Source organism: Molossus molossus, unplaced genomic scaffold (genome assembly GCF_014108415.1).
Source record: "Molossus molossus isolate mMolMol1 unplaced genomic scaffold, mMolMol1.p scaffold_m16_p_10, whole genome shotgun sequence".
NCBI lineage: Eukaryota > Metazoa > Chordata > Mammalia > Chiroptera > Molossidae > Molossus > Molossus molossus.
In genome coordinates, this window is record NW_023425345.1 from 7,273,284 (window position 1) to 7,296,294 (window position 23,011).

General features: G+C 50.2%; 1 protein-coding gene across 1 annotated transcript; it reads right to left on the minus strand.

The window, feature by feature from the left end:
• Window positions 1-732: 732 nt before the first annotated feature.
• APOL5 (apolipoprotein L5) lies at window positions 733-22,856 on the minus strand. Its single transcript, XM_036250793.1, is given in 8 exon segments — window positions 733-870; window positions 9,140-9,216; window positions 9,219-9,254; window positions 9,257-9,393; window positions 9,395-9,480; window positions 10,072-10,135; window positions 10,137-10,518; window positions 22,778-22,856. Coding segments are annotated over 8 exon segments (999 nt in total).
• Between the last annotated feature and the right edge of the window lie 155 nt (window positions 22,857-23,011).

The window sequence follows — 23,011 nt, forward strand, 5'->3', positions numbered from 1 at the left end:
CCTCGCTGGGGCACCTGCTGGAGGTCCCATCACGTAATCCGTACTGAAAATGCCACAGAAAGAGCCCGGGACATGCAGCCAGAGCCTGGGCTATGCTGAGAAGAGCCCACACTCAGCCCCCGAGACTATGCACAACATAGTCGGAAAGGCAGCTCCGTGGGGGCCCTGGACCGCACCCTCACCCCATGCTCCCAGGCTGTTGCACTGGCAACCAGCGCCGCGCTTTTTGGTTTGAAGACAGGACTGGATGGTAAGGAACCGCACAGGCTTCTGTTTCTGAGCCGTGGCAAACCGTGTGCTCTTGGTCAAGTCTCTGCCCCACAGCTTCCCATCTGTAGGATGTTCAGATGGATCAGACATTCCGTGGGGTCCCTCCCAACGCAGAAGTGTCAACTCCATGTTATTGATAATGGAACTCTCTCCAGGTGACAGTCCGGCCTGGATAAATGCTAGGCCCCAGGAATGGGGACAGTCTGGTCACGCATGCCCACCCCAGTGTGTGTCGTCCCCGCGAAGCAGAGCTCCTGTGCAACTATGGGCCCTGGCAGAAGCCTCGGGGGGCAGTATGCCAGCATGTGGCCAAGCGGTATTAGAAACACACCATCCAGAAGCTCGTTAGAAAATGAAGCATCAATTTGGAAACTCTCTGAGCTAGTTCTAGGCCAGACGTTGGAATTTCGCAACCAAAGAGCCACCATTTACAAACCCAGGCTGCATGCCCGGAGGTCTGCCTCAGCGACCTGGTGAGCGCCCGGCGTCTGCGTTGTGTAGAGAAGCCGGAGCTGGTACTAACGTGCTCCGGCTGGAAACGGCCACACGGAACAGCTTTGGGTCCTGCCGTTGTCTCAAGGGCTGTAGGCTTCCAAAGGTCTGCCAAGGGAGAACGGAAAAGCTCATTTTAAGAAGCAGACATTGGCCCAGCCGGTGTGGCTCTGGTTGAGTGTTGACCCATGCACCAGGAGGTTGTCGGTGTGATTCCCAGTCAGGACACCTGCCCAGGGTGTAGGCCAATCCCCAGTGCGGGGCATGCAGGAGGCAGCCAGTCCATGTTCTCTCTCATCGATGTTTCTCTCTCTCTCCCTCTCCCTTCCTCTCTCTCTAAAAATTAATAAAGAAAAAAAAAAGAGGCAGACTTTGATGTCTCAGTGTTGGTTCACTAGTGCAGGTTGGAGGAGGGGACACATGGGAACTCTACTTCCCACTCACTTTTGCTCTAAAACTGCTCCAAAAAATAAAGACCCAAAAAGGAAATGCAGGGAACGGGCCCGCCCAGGGATCGCAGCGTCAGTGACCAGTTCATCTGTGCAGCACAGCAGGCCGCCTCCCTGAGCACAGCTCTCTGAGTATCTCCTGCTCCATCTCTGGGAAGCCTGCTGCTGTTGGTGAGCAGCCGGGCGTTGAAGGCGCCTTACAGTGCTGGCCTCAGACCGTCTTTCCAGGCTTAGAACCAGCAGCGAGGAGCGCAACCAGGCCACCCCCACTGGACTGCAAGCTCATGAGGGCAAGGTTTTCGTCTTGTTCACACCAGGACCTGGAAGATGACTGAGATCCCCAAGATCAGGGACCTAGAATGGGGTCAGACTCAAGGTAGGTACACACGATCCCCCATCTCTTCCCCTTGCTTCTCACACTAACACCTGGGGGACCACGCCCTCCCCTCCCTGCTTTCCCCGGGCCACTTCTCAGGACGTCTTCACCTCCGAGCTCTCTGGTGGGGACTGTATCCCCCGTTCTCAGCTCTGTGCTGCGTCCCTTTGAATCCCTGGAGGCCGGGACCGTGCTTTGTGCGGCTCTTTCTCCAGGCCAGACGCAGACCTGAAGCCACCGGGGGCCTCCTGGGCCAGCGCTGCTGCCAGCAGAGCCCTATGTACTCGCCAGACACTGACTTGAGTGGGGAGGCTCTCGCGCCACTGCTCCCCCGAAGATGGCGCTCCTGAGCCCAGAACAGGAGAGGGATGTGCTGACAAAGTCCACCCCTTCCTGATGGCCCGCCCCTCCCCCGGGGGGCAGTAGTCTTCCACGTGTTTAAGAGCCTGGCTCTAGAGCCAACCTATCTGGATTTGAAATCCGGCCCACCACTTCCTTGGGCAAGTTGCTTAGCGTGCCTCAGTATGTTCATCTGTAAAATGGGGATATTAACAGCCCCTCCTTCGTAGGGTTGAGATAAGGATTTTAAAAGTTAATATATGTCAAATGCTTAGAAGTATATGACATATAGTATTTGCTCAGTTAATGTTTTATCATCATTAGTATCACTATTGTTATTAACATTGTAATCCCCGGGGAAGAGCCCGGAACTCCAGCAACCATGCCAGGCTCCCGTGACAGGACAGTGACCTGGGTTAGGAGCCTTACGTCCTTAACATGCCCGTAACCACCCAATAGAAATTGACCGCTTCTTCCCTATGCTACCCATTTCCTCTGGAAACGGAGGCACAGAGAGGTCATGGGGCTCGGTCATGTGTGGGGAAGTAACGGAGCCTGGGTCGACCCCGGGCAAGAGCAAGCAGATCTGCTCATGCCGTGCCCCTGGCCTGGCACAGAGCCTGGCACACGGTGGCCGGGGGGTGCCATCAGCCGTGCACCGGAGGGAGGGCACTTCATTCCTGGCCCCAGGTCCTCTACTGTCCTTACACCAGAGTGTGGATGTGGAGTTGGATGCAGGCCTTGAAGGTCAAGTAGTCCAGCCTTCCGTGTGACCAGTAGGAACAACGGGCCCAGAGGGGAAGGACAGGACCGGCGGCCAGATGCAGGCAGTTACGGACCCGAGGAGTCTCTCCTGTCCACAGGCTGCCTTGTTGGTGTTTGAATGTCCTGCTAGATGGAGAAGCCAGAGCGTAGAATGGTCTTTCCAGAGGAAGGGTAAGTTCTCCAGAGCCGGGGGCTTGGGATTCTTTGTCTTTGGTGCCGGCTTTCGGGTCCTACTCCAGGGCACACTCGTCACTGGGGACCCTGGAAAAGTGCATCCTGAGTGTGCTGTTGTGTCTTCCCCAAGCAGAGCATCGCTGAGTGTATGTCCCACACCAGGGATGGTGTCCAGAGTATTCGCATAGACCTCACTTCACTCCCTCCATCTTGAGCTCTCAATCTCCCTTTCACAGAGGAGACGGGGACCGATGAATAAAGCCAGCCTCGCCTCTGCACACAGGTGGGAGCTGCAGAGGTCCTGCTCACCCAGGGGGCCAGGGGGACCCGGGAGAGCTGCAGAGAGGGCTGGTCTGCAGGAGGAGCAGCCAGGTCGACATGGGGGGTGACCTGGAGGGGGAGGGTGGGGAAAGGTGCCCAGCTCCAGGCCCAGCTGCACACTGGCCTCTTGAGGCCAACAGGAAGCCGCTCTCTGGCCTGCAACCAGAAGGGAGCAGTGTGAAGTGTTCTCAGCATCACTGTCGCCCCTTGGTCCCTCCTGGATTCTGAAATTGACTTCCTGGTTCACAGATGGCAGCCAGCGTCTCATTTCGAAAGCCAGAATTCTAGATGCTCAGATGTTGCTTCTCTTACATTTAAACCAGGACTCAGCGAACTTTCTGTGAAGTGCCAGACAGTAAATATTTCGGGGTTTTCTGTCACAATTTCTCTGCCATTAGAGCAGGAAAACAATCAGAGAGGATGCATAAACGAATGGGTGTGGCTGTGTTGCAATAAAACTTTATTTACAAAAGCAGGTGGTGGACCAGATTTGACCGTGGGCTGTGATTGGCTGATTCTTGCTGTAGACACATCACAAGGCTCCAGAAATCTCTGAAAGAGTTTAGATCAGTACTTGTGAAAAAAAATCTGCCATCAGGTACAGACTGAATGTGACTATTAGTTTTGGTGTGCATGTTCACGTGTAAAAACAGTAACTCTCCTCACCTGGCTGGTGTGGCTCAGTGGTTGAGTGATGACCCACCAAGAGATTGCCGGTTTGATGCCCAGTCAGGGCACATGCCCAGGTTATGGGCTGAATCCCCAGTGCGGGGCATGCAGGAGGTGGCCAATCGATGTTGTCTCGATGTTTCTCTCTCTCTAAAATCAATAAAGAAAAAAAAATTGTTTTAAATGTTAAATCTCCAAGTAAGTTTCAAAGTAAGCGAGGCCAGAATCAGCTCACTTATGCAAACATAGAGCGTCTGCCTCGGGCCTACAAACAGACACGTGCAGATTCCAGCTCTACGCTCCTTGGTGGCGTTGCTTGAGCTGTGAGCGTCTCTGGCCTTCGATTCCCACCTGTAGCGTGGAGCAGCAGCGGACTGGGAGGATGAAATGGACACTGTGTAGAGCACTTTACACCGTGTCTGCAAAGAGCTGGGCAGCTAATAACTCCGTGCATTGTTGCTCGAGACAGTTGGTCATGCAGTTAGCGGAGTTCCTGGTGCGTAGTGACCACCAATGACTACTCTCCCTTTTTGGAAGGGTGGGAACAGGTCAAGGAGTATCTGAGTGTATGCAAGGATTCCCCAGCTTGGGAAGCTTGGAATGGACTCTTCTTTTTCTCTCCCACCACACGGGCAGCCCACAAGCAAACCCCTTGGCTCGACCTCCACACATCCAGGGTGGGACCACGTCTCACACCTCTGCTGTTACCGCTGGTTCAAGCCACCATCCGGGCCGCCAAAGATTATTTCAGTAACTTGCGAACTGGTATTCCTGTGATAGCTGTGCCCTGGTAGTCTCTTCTCAACACAGTAGCCAGAGTGATGCTGTTCAAACCGACGCTAGATTATGTCAGTCCTCTGTTCGAAACCTTCCCATTCTCCCGTCTCACTCAGGGTGAAAGCCAACATCCCCCCGTAGCCTGTGGGACCCTGCACCGCCAGCTTCCTGCTGCCTCTCGGCGCATCTCCTGCCCTCCCTCCGTGCTCCCGGGGCCACTGCCCTGCTCCTGGCACAGCGGCCTCCCTGCAGCCCGAGGGTGCAAGCCTGTCACCTGTGCCACGCTGGCTGCTGCTCTTCAGATGCCCGGGCCGGATCCCTGCTGCCGGTGTGTCTTCGCTCAGATGCGCGCCTCTCAGAGGGTTTTTCCCCTGAGGATCCGGCTTTAAATCGCATTCTTGCCTACCTACCCAGATTTGTTTTTCTCCAACGTCCATTAGTGTATATGATGCTGTATAATGTACTTATTTATTACGTTTCTTGTCGGTCTCTCTCACTGTCACCATGAGAATATAAACCCTGTGCAGGCAGGAATTTATCTACTGCTGTACCCCCAATGCCTAGAACTGTGCCTTTCACATGGTAGGTGCTGAAGTATCTGGATGGATGGATGGATGGATGGATGGATGGATGGATGGATGGATGGAAGGAAAGATGGATGGATGGATGGGTGGATGGGTGGATGGGTGGATGGGTGGATGAATGGATGGATGGATGGGTGAGTGGATGGATGGATGGATGGATGGATGGATGGATGGATGGATGGATAGAAGGAAAGATGGATGGATGGATGGGTGGATGGGTGGATGGGTGGATGAATGGATGGATGGATGGATGAGTGGGTAGGTGGGTGGGTGGGTGGGTGGGTGGATGGATGGATGGGTGGATGGATGGATGAGTGGATGGATGGATGGATGGATGGATGGGTGGATGAGTGGATGGATGAGTGGATGGATGGATGGTTCATGTCAATGAGGTGACTTTTGCAAAGCACCAAGGATGGGGGCTGCTCCCCAGGAGGACTGACCATGTGATTGGGGTTGGAACGGTCAATCCCACCCCCTTACCTCCAGGGAGGGGAGAGGGGCCATAGGTTGAATCAGTTACCAATGGTCATTGATTTAGTCAGTCATGCCTGGATAATGAAGCCTCCATAAAACAAGGACAGGGTTCAGAGGGCTTCCACGTTGGGGAACCAGAACACTGGCATGTGCCGCTGTGCCAGGCCCCAGCTCTCCAAGGACAGAACCCCCTCACCCTGTGCATCTCTTCATCTGGCTATTGATTCGTATCCTTCAATATCCTTTGTAAGAAAGCAGTCATCTAGTGAGTAATGGTTTTCCTGAGAACTGTGAGCCTTTCTAGCAAATTAATCACATTCAAGAAGGGGCTGTGAAAATCTCTGATTTGCAGTCTGTCAGAAGCACAGATGGCAGCCTGACTTGTGATTGGTGTCTGAAGTGGGGGTGGTCTTATGGGATGGAGCCCTTAACTTGTGGGATCATGGAGTGAATAATATCTGAGTTTAACTGAATTCTCAGACATCTTGTTGGTGTCACAGAATTGCTTGTTGGTATGGGGAATCCTACACACGCACATACAAACACACAGAGATATACAAACACACACACCAACACACAAACATACAAACACACCAACACACATACACACAAACATACAAACACACACGCACACACGCACACATACTGGAATTAAGTCAAGGAACCCAAGAGACTGAGCTCCCTTGGTCGGCAGCCTTTGCTAGCACCCTGGGCAGGGTCTTCCCTGAAAACACCTTCTCCACGGCGGCTCGTTCAGCGGTGATGGGAGACTCTAATCCTTCCAGTGATTTAAGAGGCTAATTAAGACCAGCAGACTGTGAATTGATCTTTAAAAATATATATTTAATTTTGATGTAAATATGTATTATGTATTTTTCTATTTTATAAGACAGTAATTCACATAATAGAAAACTTGAAAAAGTACAGAAAGGCAGAAAGAAGGGAAAAGTAACCCAAATTCCCTCTAAATATAGCTACAGTGTGACCTCACTGAATTTCCTGTGTTTGTGCATGTGTGTGTACGTATGTGTTTATGTGTATGTGTGTAAGTGTGTGTTTGTGTGTATATGTGTGTGTTTGTGTGTATGCATGTTTGTGTCTCTGTGTGTTTGTGTGTGTGTGCATGTATATGTATATGTGTGTATGCATGTTTGTGTCTGTGTGTGTGTGTGTACACAGTGTTGAGAGGTGTGTTTCCTCTGGTTAGGTAAAAGGTGAGAAAGTGTATATATCATTTTCATTCTGCTTTTCTCACCTAACTTGATATGACAACATTTTTCATGTTAATCCAACTACTGACCCGTGAACATCATTTTGATGGCTACATAATAGCCTCTTAAGTGGATGAATAGTTTGCATTTAACCAGTCTCCTGTGTTGGAACATTTTAATGGTGTCCCATTTTTCAATGATAAATTCTACTGCTATAAAGGGACAACTTCCTCCCAGTAATGGCTCCTCTCAAACTGCTGCCTTATCCTTGCACTGGGCACTAGGGATGGTGATCGGATCTAAGCGTGAGCACCACAGGCCGCGTGCGTGGTGTGACTGGCATGACAGATGGCTGGGGACCAGGTGAGGGGGGGAGGCGGGGAGCAGAGCATATTTTATTGTAAAGCAAAGGGATTTCCCATGTAGTTATAATTGCGCTATGTAAGTATATACATTTGGGAAAATACATGTGTTCTAAATGTGTCTCAGCCTCAGTTGAAACTGACATGAATATTTGGATCTTCTTGGAATCTAATCCTGTATGTCCACACAGAAAACCTGATCTCTTGTAAATCTGGTCTGGGGCCAGGCATTCTGGGGTCCCGGGAGCTTATGACAAATCCGCTGCAGGTCCCCTGGCACCGTTTCTGGATGCCCCTTTGCAAGCAGAAGTGTTCTGAGCCCAGGTTTTTGTAGCGGAAGACTTGCATTTGCCTCTGCTAAACCAAGGTTCATGGCGACGGCCTGCCCGAGGAGGGCGAAGGGAAAGGAAGTAGTCAGTCACTTCCTGGCGAAACTGACCGGGCTGAGCTGAGCGAGGTCATTCTGACGCACGGCTGCCCCGCGGGTCCGGTTCACAGAGGTGCTCAATAGTACTTGTGCTTTGAAGAACTTAACGAATGGGCCCTCCGGCTGGAAATGCACACGGGCCGTGTGCAGCGGTACCAGTGGGGAGACCGGCAGGGCAGAGCCCAGAATGCATGTGCCCCAGCAGAAAGGAAGACACCGCTCTCTCGCCGCGGGCGCCCTCCCCTCCCGCACAGCCCCTGCCACCCTGGGAGTGAGTGCACCTGTCCAGGGCTCCCACAGGCCCTGTCCTCCTTGCATCATACCACTTACCTCTCCTCCTCCTTAATGGCTTATCTGGGGTCTGTCCCACAGGGGTTTGTCCCCAAGTACCATTAGGGTGGAGACTGCTTTTTCGCACAAAGTCCTCCAGGCCCTGCAGGCACCTGGCCTAAGCTTGTGCTCCAAGTCAGCAGGGGAGGCGGGGGCAAGGCCCTTGAGAACATGACCCTGTCGCCGCATCGTTAACCCCGGTCTGCCCTGGTTATGACGGACTAGAAACGGCCCAGGGGTGAGCGCATACTGGTGCAGTGCAACAGGAAAAACGCACCCCTGCCTTAAGGCGGTGGGTCCCAGACAGTCACCAGGAGGTCTCTGAACATTTCCAAAGTCTGGTCCTACCCCGCCCAGCAGACCCCAGTCCCTGGGGTAGGACCTGCCCACTCATCTGTGTGTTTGAGGCGTCCTAGGTGATTTCAGCATGCAAACAAGGTTGGGAACACTCCAACCCCTGGCCCCGTCACAGGCCTCACATCATTAAAATCTGTCGAACAAATGAACGAATGAATGAATGAGCCTCTCAGTCTTCTGTGTTCCTTCCGGGGTCTCGGGCAGTGGCTTTGCCACCCAGTCCCATCCCACCCCCTCTGTAGAGTTAAGAATGAATTTTGGAATTTTGCTTCATTTTCCTGGTATTCATTTCATGTCATTTTTTACAGATAGAGAGTTTATGTCTCTGAATAAGAAAGCCTAGGAAGACAAACTAATTTTCAAATAAAAATCCTTTCCTAACTCATTTGAAATGTCACCTTTATCACGAAATGCCAGGCTCATGTCATTCAACACACATTTGTGACGCACCTGCTGCGTGCCCAGCACTGAGCGATGCTGGGGACATGTCCCGCCGGCCCGGACGGCGCGCTCGCGGGGAGACGCGGCCAGCACCTCACAAACGTGTGATTGAGAAACACGTGGCCAGAGCTTTGGGAGAAAAGCACAGGATGCTGGGAATAATGGGAGGGACCCAGTTTCAGTGAGGAGAATGGGAAAGTCCTCTCTGGAAAAGACGGTTGTGACCGTGTACGTCTTGACGCGCCTACCTCTAGCACCCGCCTTGTCCTTGGGGGAGCATTCTGAAGACCGGGCCAGCGGCCTTGCCCTTCCTCCTACCTTCTGGTTCAGTGGTGAGCTCCTCCTGCCTCTGAGGGTCAGCCTATAGCGCCGGGACAGCTGGTTCAGCTCTGCCCCAGCTCCTTGGCGAGTGTCCTCAGTCCCTCGGCCATCCCGTCCTCGCCCCCTCTTCCCGGAGCCTCCAGGTCTGCAGGGTGCTTTTCGTGTCTTGCGCGAGTAAGAAGCCAGCCCCAGCTGCACTCATCCTCCGGGCACCCCGGGTCATGGCCGGAACGGGGCTCTCCCTGGCTCTGCACCCCTGTGGCCTTCAAGAAGAGCACCCGGCTTGTGGCCACGACGTTCCTGAGCCTCGCAGGGAAGCTGGGGTGGGCCTGGGCCATCTGGGGGGCACAGCGTTTCCTGGGGCTCCTCAGGGTTTCAGCCGGTTTGTAACACAACACGCTGCAGTTCCAGCGTCAGAAAGATGGGTTCCCTCCCCCCCTTCAGCCCCCAGCATGTAGGAAGAGCCCCCCCCCACCCCCCCGTCTTCTGGCTCTGTCTCCTGCTGCCGAATTCTCCTGTTTTTGTTTTTTTTAATCCTCACCCGAGGACATTTTTCGATATTTTGTTCTGATAGAGTGAGAGGGAGAGAGAGAGAGAGAAACATCGACGTGAAAGCGACACATCGAGTGGTTGCCACCCACACAACCCAACCAGGGCTGGGGACAAATTGCAACCAAGGTACGTGCCCTTAGCGGGAACCGAACCCGGGTCTCTCCGGGCCGCTGAGCCAAACCGGCCAGGGCCATTTTTCCATTTTTTGTTCAGATAGAGCAGGAGGGAGAGAGAGGAAGAGAGAGAGAGAGAAACATCGATGTGAAAGGGACACATCGAGTGGCTGCCACCCGCACGACCGAGGTACATGCCCTTAGCGGGAACCGAACCCGGGTCTCTCTGTACCGCAGGTCGACACTCTAACAGCTGAGCCAAACCAGCCAGGGCCAAATTCTCCTGTTTTCTAAGACATTTGTCAGAAGGTTGTGGCCGCAGCTGCTACCCCCAGGCCCTGCCAGCTGCTGAGAGCATCAGACTCCCTCCTGCTGTCACAGGTACCAGGGCCACACCCGGGAGCTGCAGGACGGAGGACACAGCACCTGAGGACTTGGCTACCAGGCTGGCCTCGGTGAACGTCTCGTGGGTTGTGTCCACTTGGCCTGCGACGGTGTTAAGTTCTTTGATGGTCTTTCCAGCTTGTGTGTCCACAACGGGAAGTCTAAGAGAAAGTCCTTCCTCCCGTGGCAGATTCCCAGGGCCTGGACCCCCCAAGCTGCCTCGGTTCTCCTGCCAAGAGGTGGGGCAGCTCACCGTCCGCACCCTGGGGACGCCGCAGCACCAGAGCACTTTTCCAGCTTTGGAGCAGCTCACGGGGAGGCTGAAGACTAGGTTCCCGAACACATTCAGGGAGCGAGGCCCTGGGAATCAGAGTCGCCCTGGGTCTGGCCCCCCGGGACCGAGCATTTTTGGCAGGAGCACAGTTGATTCAACCCCTCTGCGCGTCCAGACGCTGTGGACACCGATGGGATGAACCGAACACAACTTAAAGCATAACTGACTTTTGTCACCAAAGCTCATCTTAGTAAACACATCTGTGCGCATGCGTGTGGAGTGGGGGCCCCATAGCCAGGGCAGGGCTCTGTCCTGGGAAGGGGAGCAGAGCCCGTGGAGGGCGGGTCCTGGGTTCCTCTCTTTCCGTTTAAAGGGGATCAGCCTGGAAACCGTGGTTGCTTCTGGGGAGAGGAGCCAGGGGGCTGGGGGCAAAGCTTCGAGGGACACTTGTCACTGTTTCCCTTTTCTTTTTAAGTTTTGTATCATGTGTACGTATTAGATTTATTCAAAAAATGGTAAAATAACCTACATTTCTAAAGGCAAAGATCGGGGGGCTTCCCGTGAGACACAAATATCCCTCCCACGGGAGAGGGCTCCTGTGTGTCACTCGCTCTGCCCCTGTGTTTTGGGGACTGGAAGCAGATTCTAGGCGAAGGCGGTCGTGCGCAGAAACAGCGGGTTCTACTCGGTTCGCGCGTTAACAGGCCAGGGGAGAAGTGTCTGGTCTGAAAAAAAATTGACGAAGAAGAAACAGTGCACAACTGAGAAAATTCTCTCCATTCAACTCAAACGTTTCCTTATTTGGGGAAAGAAGACCTCCACTGTTTAATTTCCCCCTGGAACCAGTTTGGTCCAGCTCCCGGAGCACCAGCTCGGCAGGCTCTGTTTGAGGGTCACTGTGGTAAGGGAACTGTCTAAGGGGGGTGGGGTTTCCAGAGTGGACACCACTGGCCTGAGCAGGGTGCCGTGGGCAACGTCCCGGGACACGTAAGGATCCGACTTGCATGGCCCCCAGGTTCATTCCTGTCCCTCTTCTCCGCGGACGCGGCATGGGTTAGGGATACGGAGAGTGTCTGTGGGGAAGGGCTCCCGGGAACCCTCTGCTGAGACCCAGCAGTCCCAAGGCCCCAAAGGAACTGTTGACAGTGGCTTTAGAGCCCTCTGCTCCCCGGGCAAGGCCATCGGCAGCCTCAGGTAGCCCAGCCAACTGACCCCTCCCCAGGGAAGCAGGAGGGCCCTTTGACATCCTTCCCCATCAAGTCACCCTTCAAACAAGGACGTCGTGGCACACCTAGGAGTTCAGCCCCTTCTCACCTAAGTCAGAGCTGTGGGATGTTAGACCTGGAGGGCTCCTCAAGATGGCCTGGTACATAGATGCCGAGAGGGGCCCGGTCCCCTGCCATTGGAGGGGAAACAGCGTCCAGGCCATTGGGAGGAGAGCTGGAGGCTGCACCTGGCCCTTTGGGAAGGAAGACTACAGCCAGCCCGGGATGCTTCTCGCACAGAAGGTAATGGCAACTGGCCACATTTTCACCATCGCTGAGTCCAACCCCTCTCTCAGGAGAAAGCTGGCCCCAAGGGCGGGGGGATTTACAACCTGGATTACAAGCCGGCTAGAGATGGAATTAGGGACAGAACTGTGGACTCTGAAAGAGAAGACACCTACTAAGACAGGCCCCTGGTGAGTAAGTGGGTCCAAATTAAAAACAAAAACAAAACAGTTTAACAGCCATTCCTACACGGGGGCCTCTAGCTCAAACTGCAGTCAGGGAGAAGCCTGCCTGAGGGCCTGCTGGAGCCCCCCCCCCCCCCCCATCTCTGGGCCTGAGCCGCCCTCTCAGAGGAGTTCCTGGAATCCTATTTCCACCAGGACTGAGGCTTTCCCCATCCAATGGGCGCTGTGCAGCTCTGACCAATGACAGCAGCTCTATTTTGACCAATCAGAACAGTCAATTGGTGCTTTTGGACCAATCAAACTGCAAGGATTTGGAGTCCTTATTTGCATGGGAACAGACCAATCAGGGACCAGAGGCGGGACTTCTGTTTATATAAGCCAGATACCTCCCCCAACTCCGGGAGTGTATTGTCCCTCTCCACCGATTTCCCAGCTGAGCTGAGACACTGCCGTTGCCCAGTGCGGGCCAGAGCGGACTGGCACAGAACTGAGCAGACCGTGAGCACAGAGCAGACCAGCACAGCACGGGCAGCCTGACACAGAGCGGGGAAAGATGTCTAGCCCGAGAGGAGCCTGGCCCCAGCCAGGGCTGCCTCACAGCTGTGCAATTGAGCGGTTTTGCACAGAATGAAGTGTCCTTCTACACTGCACCCCAAGATTGAGGGTTCCTGTTGGTGCTGAATTGGTGCTGACAGCCATCGATTGACAGAACCTAGGACTCCAGCTTCCCAGAGCCTCTGTTGTACCTCACCACCGAGAAAGGAAACACCATCTCTGTGCCTTCACCAGAGGAGGGCAGATAAACACGTGGGCAGGCACACTGGAAGCGACCTGACTTAGACAAGGTCAGCAGCCAACAGGAAGGATGATGTTTTGAGTTATCTCGGGGTTAACGGGAGCTGTGGGGAGGAATCTAAATTGTGGGGGAGGGATGGGGAACAGTGGAGGGAGTTGGGCCAGGGATGTGGCTAGGGAGAATGGCTTATGTCTGTCCTGAAAGGGCAGGAAACTCCAGGTCGCATGACTCGTGCAGATGCTCATTTAAGAACTCCACCAGCACTGGGCGCTCAGTCTGTCCAGCCGCTATAGTCCACAGTCCCGGCGGGATTGTCCCATCTCTGCTCAAGCCTCCCTGCAGACGAGGAGTTCATTGGCTGCTTAGTTATTTGTTTAACCAGGTAGTGGAATATGCCACCCCAAAGACGCCACTTTGCTGTATTGATTATTTTGAGCATCTGAAAAACAGCAATGCAGGGAGGCTTTCTCTGAATTCCCCTCGTCTGCCTAAAAACAGGGCCTGCAAAAGGGGCTCAGCTGATAGGTCCTCTTCCCAGAGTTTCGTCAACCAGGGAAGGTCTACGCTTGTCACAGGGGAGGAGACCAGAAGTCGACACCACACCCAAACACACTTTGTCAGAAATGATCCTACCGCCCCTCTGCTCTTTCAGGGTCCATTCATCTTTCCTAAAGCAATTATTTACTCCCCTAAGAGGCCGGCATCCCCTCCTCTTTGTCCATTACAATGGTATGTAAGACTGGATTCTAAGCCACCTTATTTGTACATGAGAAGTATGTGTTAATGAACTTTTCTTTGTCTCTGGTTATTCTGTCCTTTATTCAGGGGTCTCAGATAAGAACTCAAAAGGGTAGGGGGAAAATTATTTCCCCTCCTCTCCGCAGATGCATAGTTACCCTCTTTTAGAGACTCTTATGCTGCAGCTGTTTTTGTTGCTCGAAAGTCACTTTAAATATGTTTTCAGTCTGATTTGACAAAAATTACCCTCAGTACTGTTGATTTTATTCATTTACCTCGAGTTATTTTTCAAATGCATGTTCTTGTTCACATGGCTTTTATCACGTGCTATCACCGTCTGTTGCTTTAAAATGTAATAGTATAAGACAAGTATTGTCCATATTGTCCACGTTCTCATACGATTATTTTTGATGACTCTGCTCTTTCATCAAGACGGAACCTGCCTTCATGTTGATTGAAACACTCCCTTGCTGTGACACACTGGGGTCTTCATGGTTTTGTCACCGTGTGAGTCCTTCATATAATGGCACTGACCCTGTCCCGGTCGCTGTCTCCACTCTGGCCAGCGACCGGGCGAGGGACTGGCTCTCACCTCAGCCTCTGCTTTCTGGCTTCTGGGGAGCTGCTAGCATTTCTAGCTAAACTTGAAGAAGTTATTTGCTGTTACACTGTTGACAAATATGTGCCTTTGAGAAGGTCTCAGGAGAGATCCTCATTAAATCCAAGGTCTGCTGCCTTCCTTCCTACCCAGCGATGCGATACAGCTGCTCAGGGACTCCATCTTTTCTTTTCAAGTATGATTTGTCACTTCTTCACATTTCCTGCTGACATTATTTCCTACTATCTTTTACTATTGTGTTTTCTAGCTTGTTTGGTTACTCGACAGAAATCGTTTTCATTTTTAATATTCCTCTGTGCTTCACTGAATTCTTACTAATTGCAATAGTGATTGAATGAATAACTCATGAATATGTAATGTTGGTTTTTCTGTCCTGTTTTCTTTCAATTCTTAGTTTTCTTACTTTGGTTCCATGCCTTACTAGCTTGAATTCTTAAATTATTTAATTTTATGGAATTGACTCCAGCATTTTACTGCTGGCAGTTGGTTTACAAAAAGCACTCTTTCTCATAAGGCAGTATGTTTTATTTCTATATTAATGTATTTTTATTAGGATTAGGTACTGAATTCTCAGACTCTAATGAGATTATCATCATTTTCCTTTTTTATTTATCCCGCAAGTATAGTGTATTATGTGCATAAATTCCCATATATTGAATTATTCTTATATTCTGTGGAAACCACACTTGATCATTGCAGATTTTTGTATCAGTATGTTACAGATTTATATTTTCTACTATTGTAATCAGTGTTCATCTTAGAGTCATAAATGATATTGAGCTACAGTTTGCTTTCTTGATAATCAAGATTTACTATTAGTGATTTACTATCATAGAATATGCACAATAACATATTTCTGTTTCTGGAACAATTGATATGACATGAAAATTGCTTGTTTTCTGAAAGTTTAAAAGAATTTGCAGATTTCTTTAGGTTTGCTATGTCTTCCTGGGATGCCTTTAATTTTTTTAAGTTTTTCATGTGGCCCAGTGGGTGTGGCTCAGTGGGTTGAGCATTGTCCCATGAACTGAGAGGTCCCAGTTTGATTCCCAGTCAAGGCACATGCCCAGGTTGCAGACTCAATCCCCAGTAGGGAGCATGCAGGAGGCAGCTGACTGATGTTTCTCTCTCCCTTCCTCTCTCTCTTAAAAATCAATAAAAACATATTTAAAAAATAAAAATTTTAATGTGGGTAATAAACATGACTCCATTTCTCATCCTGGAGCCCGAAGCCTGTCTCTCCTACCCTCCCCCACATCTTTTCTTCTTTGAAGACTTAAGAAGCAATAACAGCCCTGGCTGGTTTGGCTCAGTGGGTAGAGCGTCGGCCCATGGACCGGAGAGTCCCGGGTTCGGTTCCCGCTAAGGGCACGTACCTCGGTTGCAGTTGTCCCCAACCCCTCTTGGGGTCGTGTGGGTGGCAACTACATTGATGTTTCTCTCTCTCTCTCTTCCTCCCCCTCTCCCTCTCGCTCTATCTGAAGACAAATGCAAAAATGTCCTCGGGTGAGAATTTAAAAAATAAATAAATACATACATACATAACTTTTTTTTTTAAAGAAGCAATGACAAAATCCCTGCTCTTTCAAACTGCACGTGGCTCTCCTTTTCTGTAAACAAGAATTTATGTTCTCTGAGAAGATGTTTCACAGAAGAAGAAATACAATGGCCAATAAATACATGAAAAGAGGCCCGACCAGTGTGGCTCAGTGGCTGAGCATCGACCCATGCACCAGAAGGTCGCTGGTTGAGTTCCCGGTCAGGGCACATGCCTGGGTGGTGGGCCTGATCCCCAGTGCGGGGCGTCAGGAGGCGGCCAATCGATGTTCTCTCATCAATGCTTCTATCTCTCTCTCCCTCTCCCTTCCTCTCTCTCTCTCTCAAATCAATAAAGAAAAACAAAATTAAAAAACAAAACAAAACATGAAAAGAGGTTTAACATCATGAGTAGCCAAATAAATGCAAACGTAGACCACAAGGAGATACCACTTCAGTGATCGCTTTGGCAAAAGGAAGAGGATGAAAGAACTGCCCTGGGCTGCTGAGAGGGGTGTGTATATTCTCAGACATTTGGCTGGAGCACAGCATATAACACTTTTGGAAGGACGATTTAGAGAATCATGGGACATCAATGTACACATGCCTGGAACTCAGCATCACCCCCCAGACGTCCATCCTACGCAAATACAGTCGCGTGTACACAGAGAAACGTGTAAGGCTGTCTGTCAGTTCCCTGAAGTGGTGAAAACAGGTGGACACAATCTGAAAATATCCACGTAGGGGGACCATTTGCATTAAAGTTCACCAATACAAAATAGTCTTACAGATGTGAGAAAGAATGAGGCAAATCTATGCAAAATGGCTGGGAACGAGACCTAGGAGGCAAAAAAGTTACAAGGGGGGGGGGGTGCCCGGCCAGTGTGGCTCAGTGGTTGAGCGTTGACCACGCACCAAGAGGTCGATGGTTTGATTCCCTGTCAGGGCACATGCCCAGGTTGTGGGCCAAATCCCCAGTGGGGGGCACGCAGGAGGCGGCCAATCGATGTTCTCTCTCATCGATGTTTCTATCTCTCTCTCCCCCTTCCTCTCTCTCTAAAACCACTAAAGAAAAATATTTTAAAAGGGGGGGTGAGATGATCTTCATTTTTCATAAGTATTATATATGTGGTAGAGGACTAGGGAAACATTCTGGAAGGAGATACACCAAACATGTTACTTTCATAATAAAAACCAAAGAATTAATGAGATCTTCAGTACTCATTCTTTTTTCATCAAATCGCCAACTTGTGCAGGAAAGCGTAGTGGGGGATGCTGCTGGGCACGCAGACAAGCAGAAGTCATGTTAAATATTAATACTGTCATCTTTTAAAAAATTTACATGGGGCACGTTTTTCTAAGCTTATTTGGGCCCTTTGCATAATCTTTATTTCAGGATACCCCTTGTTAGCAGAGAATTATTCAAATCTGATTTTTACTCAATTTGATACTCTTTACTTATTAATGCTATTAATGCCAATTATTATTATTTATTGTCACTGTTCCACTTTTATTCGCGTCACGTTAGGTCAGGAATTTTTACTTCTTGGCCCTGTTTTCATACTCCACGCAGACAGGCTCCGTGACCAGGGGCCGCGCACGCGCTGCCTTTGCAGGTGGCAATGTCTGCGGCCTTGTCCCCAGGGTAGCTGGTGGTCATACGGAGGCCACATCAGATAAGGCTCCACATTAGATACTAAGTTTATATGTTTAAAATCATGCCTGGCTGTCCCCCCTGTCCTGGCCTAGGATAGATCCTGGGGGGATGACTCCACTTTATTTGGGAGAGGGGTACGGGGGCGTGGACTAGACTAGGCTCCGCAAAGCAGAGGGAAGGGGGGGGACGGGGGGGGGGGGGCGGGGGGGGGCGGGGGGGGGGCGGGGGGGCGGGGGGGGGCGGGGGGGCGGGGCAGGCCCAGCGCATGCGCAGTCGTGCTGGCTCTCCTTCCAATTTTAGGCGACTGTCCAGCCTTGGCGATTTGGACCTGGGATTGGAGGCAGATAGAACCCTGCCTTGTGTTCCATCACTTTCACAGCTGCTCTCACGGATCAGCACGTTTCATATCCCATCACCTTTCTGAAGTCAGTTGTGAATCTTCTCCTGGGAAAGCTCAGAATATCACGCGACCTGGAAAGGCGTCACCCTCCTCTGGCCTGCCCGGCCTCCTCCTCCCGAGGGGCATCGTCCTCTGCTCGGTGCAGGTGCCCTGACGCCGAGGGGCACGCCTGGTACAGGCTGGTCCCCTTGTGTCCAAGGACCGCACAGCAACGCAGGCGGCCCCCTCTTCTCTGTCCTCTCCTCCCCGGGGGAGGGGCGAACCGCCCCAGCTGGTCCATCTTGCTCCCACATCTCTCCCTTGGGCCCCCCCAGCTCATCAGCTGGAGGCCCATCTTCTGGGGTCTGGGTTCGGGTTTAGCGGGAGGAAGAGACTCTCTTGGATTAAGTCACATAATTAAATCCATTTTGCCGAAGGACTGTGCTGCAGAGACCCAGGACCGCCCCGGAGGTGAGAGGTGCTGTCCTGCTTTTCCGAGGCTGTGTTCTCTGCCAAGGACACGGAGTGAGGGGTGCGGCTGGACCAAGGCCAAGTTCAGGGACTTCCAGGGGTCCTGATGGCACAAGCAGATGATAACCTCCAGCCTGACCTCCGAGCCTGCCAGCTGACAGTCCCAGGGGCCAGAGGGGGTCATCCGAATATGTATTCTGATTTGGAGCGCATCAATTACGGTCTCTGTAACTAAGAGACCCAGGATGAGATGCCTATAATCGTAGGAGGAGTATGAACAGGTCTCATGGGAACCTTAGACCCTCACCTTCACTTCAGGAACTGGGATCACCCACATTCAGGGCCCCGAGTCACTTCCCAGTCTGTAGGGTCACCTGTTGCAGGTTGAGATTGTGAACTGTAGTCAAAAGAATTGGCCAAGGGAAGAGGAGGTTACCTGAGAGGATCCCAGTTGGTGCCGTGGGCCTGGTGCCTCTCGGGTCACCTTGGTGCCTCTCTTTCTGCGGTGATGATGGGTCTGGGCCGGAAGGGAGGCAGCTTCACCTCTAAAGAGGAAAACAGACCCGCTGTCACTCAGAGCGGCAGTGGCTGAGACCTAGTGACTCAGACCTGGGAATTCATAAACATGTAAAACCCATGAAGACCATGAACTTGGTGGGAAAGGGATGAGGCTGGAACCCTGGGAGGTGCCAGGATTGTGGAGGGAATGAGGAACAAGGGGAATCCTTTAAAGACTGTCAGAGGAAGTTGTCCAGGAGGTAGGAGAGGTAGAGGGAGGAAACTAAAGTCTGTTTCTTCTGATGTCACGTCTGGTTCCCGTCTGCATTATAATATGATGATGCTCAGAACTTTTTGTGTGAACTCTTGGGGTGAAGGTGAATGGATCAAATGATCAGTTTCTCTTCTCTTGGCAACTATCCAATAGCAACAAAAAAATGATACAAGTACCATCTATTAGAAGCTAGAAAAAGTAGGTTAAAATGATGCCAAAAGCACTGGGAATGAGCGAGGCTTTGGGAGGAGAAGGGGAAAGGAAGATGATAACTGAAGATTTCAGGAAAAGTAGGCAATGGCTACCGATTTCAGGGGGAAAGCCCCTCTTCAAGGGGAGGGGTATTCGCAAAGTGCAAAACTGAAATCCCTTCTCCAGACAGTAAGAATAAGGTGTGTGGGTTGGCACTAATCTGGGTTGGTTGCAAGAAGCAGTGAAGACAGGACTAAAGGATGAACATAGTGAGAACAGTCATATTTGTAGGGTGCAGTTTGTCCCTGAGACAGAGAAGAGAAATCAGCCTGCATTGTGCACAGTTTGAAAGCTGACCAGTTTCTTTCCTTGGAGAAGTAAAGACAGAAAACTCAAGTAGAAGCCCCTAGGTCAGAAAGAACAGTTCTGCTAGCCTACAACACAGCCCTGGCTTCATCCTTATTTGAATCCCACAAATAGCTGGTCCATGCAAAATAAGCATCCAGCACCAGGTCTACACAAAAAAAATATTAACAACAAAAAACAACCTACCTAATTGAAAAAAAATGGGCGAAGGACTTGAACAGACAATTCTCCAAAGAAGATATACAAATGGCCGGTAAGCGCATGAAAAAATGGTCAACATCACTAATCATTTAGGGCAATACAAGTCAAAACCACCACGAGATACCACCTCATACCCATGAGGATGACTATTATCAAAAAACACAAAACACAGGAAGTAACAAGTGTTGGTGAGATTGTAAAGAAATTGAAACCCTTGTGCATTGCTTGTTGGGTATAAAATGGTGCAGTCACTGCCAACACTATGGCAGTTACTAGAAATAGTAAAGATAGCTTTACCATATGATCCAGCAATATCCCTTCTGGGTGCACACCCCAAATAATTGAAAGTGGGGTCTATAACAGGCATGTGCACATCCATGTTCATAGCAGCATTTTTCACAGTAGCTAAAAGGTAGAAATAACCCAAATGTCCACTAATGGAAGGATGGCCAAATAAAACATGGAATAGACATGCAGTGGAATATTACTCAGCCTTGAGAAGGAATGAAATTCTGATAATGCTACAACATGAGTAAACCTTGCAGACATTATGCTAACTATGCTGTTTAAAAAAAAAGATTAGCCCGGCCGGTGTGGCTCAGTGGTTGAGCGTCAACCCATGCACCAAGAGGTCGCTGGTTCCATTCTCGATCAGGGCACATGCCCAGGTTGTGAGCCTGATCCCCGGGGGGGGGGGGGGGGGGGGCATGTAGGAGGCAGCCAATCGATGTTCTCTCTCATCGATGTTTCTATCTCTCTCCCCCTTCCCGTCCTCTCTCTCTCTAACATCAGTAAAGAAAAGAAAGATGAAAGAATACGATTTAGGTGTGACAAAAACAAACTTCATAGCACTTCATGAAACAGACAGTCTCCATTTGGAGAAATGCAAAATGAGGTGGAAGCCAGGCGGCTTTTATAGGGTAAAATAAATAAGGAACAAGGAAAAGACAAACAGAAAAGATCTTATTGGCTGGGGCCACACATTTTACTTTGTTTGGGGTGAGAAGGCCTAGCGCTGGCTTGATGTTGGGGCTCGCCTGACTGGACACACTGCGTTTCCCGTCGAGCAGAGCCCTGCCTTAAAGGCACATGGAAGTTACCTGAGTTTTGCTGATGCAGCACCCCAGGCAAGAGCCCTGCCATCTTGGTCCTAGAAAGTTATTTCAACATAACTGAGTGAACTAAGACAAATGATAATTCCCAGTTCCAGGCTTGATCCCAGTAGGGGGCTGCAGGAGGCAGCTGACTGATGTTTCTCTCTCACATCGATGTTTCTCTCCCTCCGTCCCTTCCTCTCTCTCTTAAAAAATCAACAAAAACATATTAAAAATATTATGTAGTGACCTTCTTTGTCTTTTATTATGGCCTTCATTTTGAAGTCTATTTTATCAGATATGAGTATTGCTACACCAGTTTTTATCTTCAGATAGAGTGGGAGGGAGGGGGGAGAGAGAGAGAGAAACATCAGTGTGAGAGAGACACATCAATTGGTTGCCTCCCCCATACCCCCAATCAGGGCCAGGGTCTGAACTGCAACAGAGGTATGTGCCCTTGACCGGAATCAAACCCGCAGTGCTTTGGTCTGGGGGCCAGTGCTCTAACCATTGAGCCAAACTGGCCAGGGTAGGTCATGTTTTCTTATCCATTCAGTTACCCTATGTGTTTTGATTGGAGCACTTAAGCCATTTACATTTAAGGCGATTATTGATAGGTACTTATTTGCTGCCATTTTAATTCTTTTTTTTTTTTTTTTAATCCTCACCCGAGGACATTTTTCCATTTTTTGTACAGATTGAGTGGGAGGGAGAGAGAGGAAGAGAGAGAGAGAGAGAAACATCGATGTGAAAGGGACACATCGAGTGGCTGCCACCCGCATGACCAACCAGGGCCGGGGACAAACTGCAACTGAAGTACGTGCCCTTAGCGGGAACCGAACCCGGGTCTCTCCGGACCGCAGGCTGATGCTCTAACCGCTGAGCCAAACCGGCCAGGGCACCATTTTAATTCTTTATGCATGTGTTTCTCTCTCTATTTCTTCTTCTTCCAGCATTTCTTGCAGTGCTGGCTTGGTGGTAGTACATTCCTTTAGCTGTTCTTTGTTTTTGTTTTTTGTTTTGCCTGCGAAGCTCTCTATTTCACCTTCAATTTTGAATGATAGCCTTATTGGATAGAGTAGTCTTGGATTCAGAGCCTTGCTTTTTATTACTTTGTATACTTCCTGCCACTCCCTTCTGGCCTGCAGTGTTTCTATTGAGAAATCAGCTGACAGTCTAATGGGAGCTCCCTTGCAGGTAACTTTCTGTCTCTCTTTTCTGCCTTTAAGATGCAAATGTTTATCTTTAATGTTTGCCATTTTAATTATGATGTGTCTTGGTGTGGGTCTTTTTTTTTTTTTTTTCAGATAGAGCAGGAGGGAGAGAGGGGAAGAGAGAGAGAGAAACATCAACATGAAAGGGACACATCGAGTGGCTGCCACCCTCACGACCCAACCAGGGCTAGGGACAAACTGCGGCCAAAGTACAAAACATGTCCTTAATGGGAACCGAACCTGGGTCTCTGTGGACTGCAGGCCGATGCTCTAACTGCTGAGCCAACCCGGCCAGGGTGGTGTGGGTCTTTTTTAAGTTCATCTTGATTGGGACTCTCTGTGTTTCCTTGACTTGTGTGACTTTTTCCTTCACCAGGTTAGGGAAGTTTTCTGTCATTATTTTTTCAAACAGTTTCTTGATTCCCTTCTCTGATTATTCTCCTTCTTGTACCCCTATGATGTGAATGTTGTTACTTTTTTTCATTTTGTCCCAAAGCTCCCTTAAATCCTCCTCCTGCTTTTTAATTTTTTTTTTCCATCTGCTACTCTAACTGGATGGGTTGTTGTTGTTTTTTTCCACCCTACCTTGTCTTCTAACTTACTGACTCGATCTTCAGGTTCTTCTAATTCAATATTAAATTTTTTCAGGGTATTGTTTACATCAGCTATGTCATTCTTCATTTCCACTTGATTTTTATTCATAGCTTCTACCTCTTTCTTTATGCTGGTATAGTTTCCACTGAGCTCTTCATAATTCTCATTAAGTTGCTTGTAATCCTCACTAAGTTGTTTGAGCACCCTTAAAACCATTGCTTTGAATTCTTTATATGACAAAC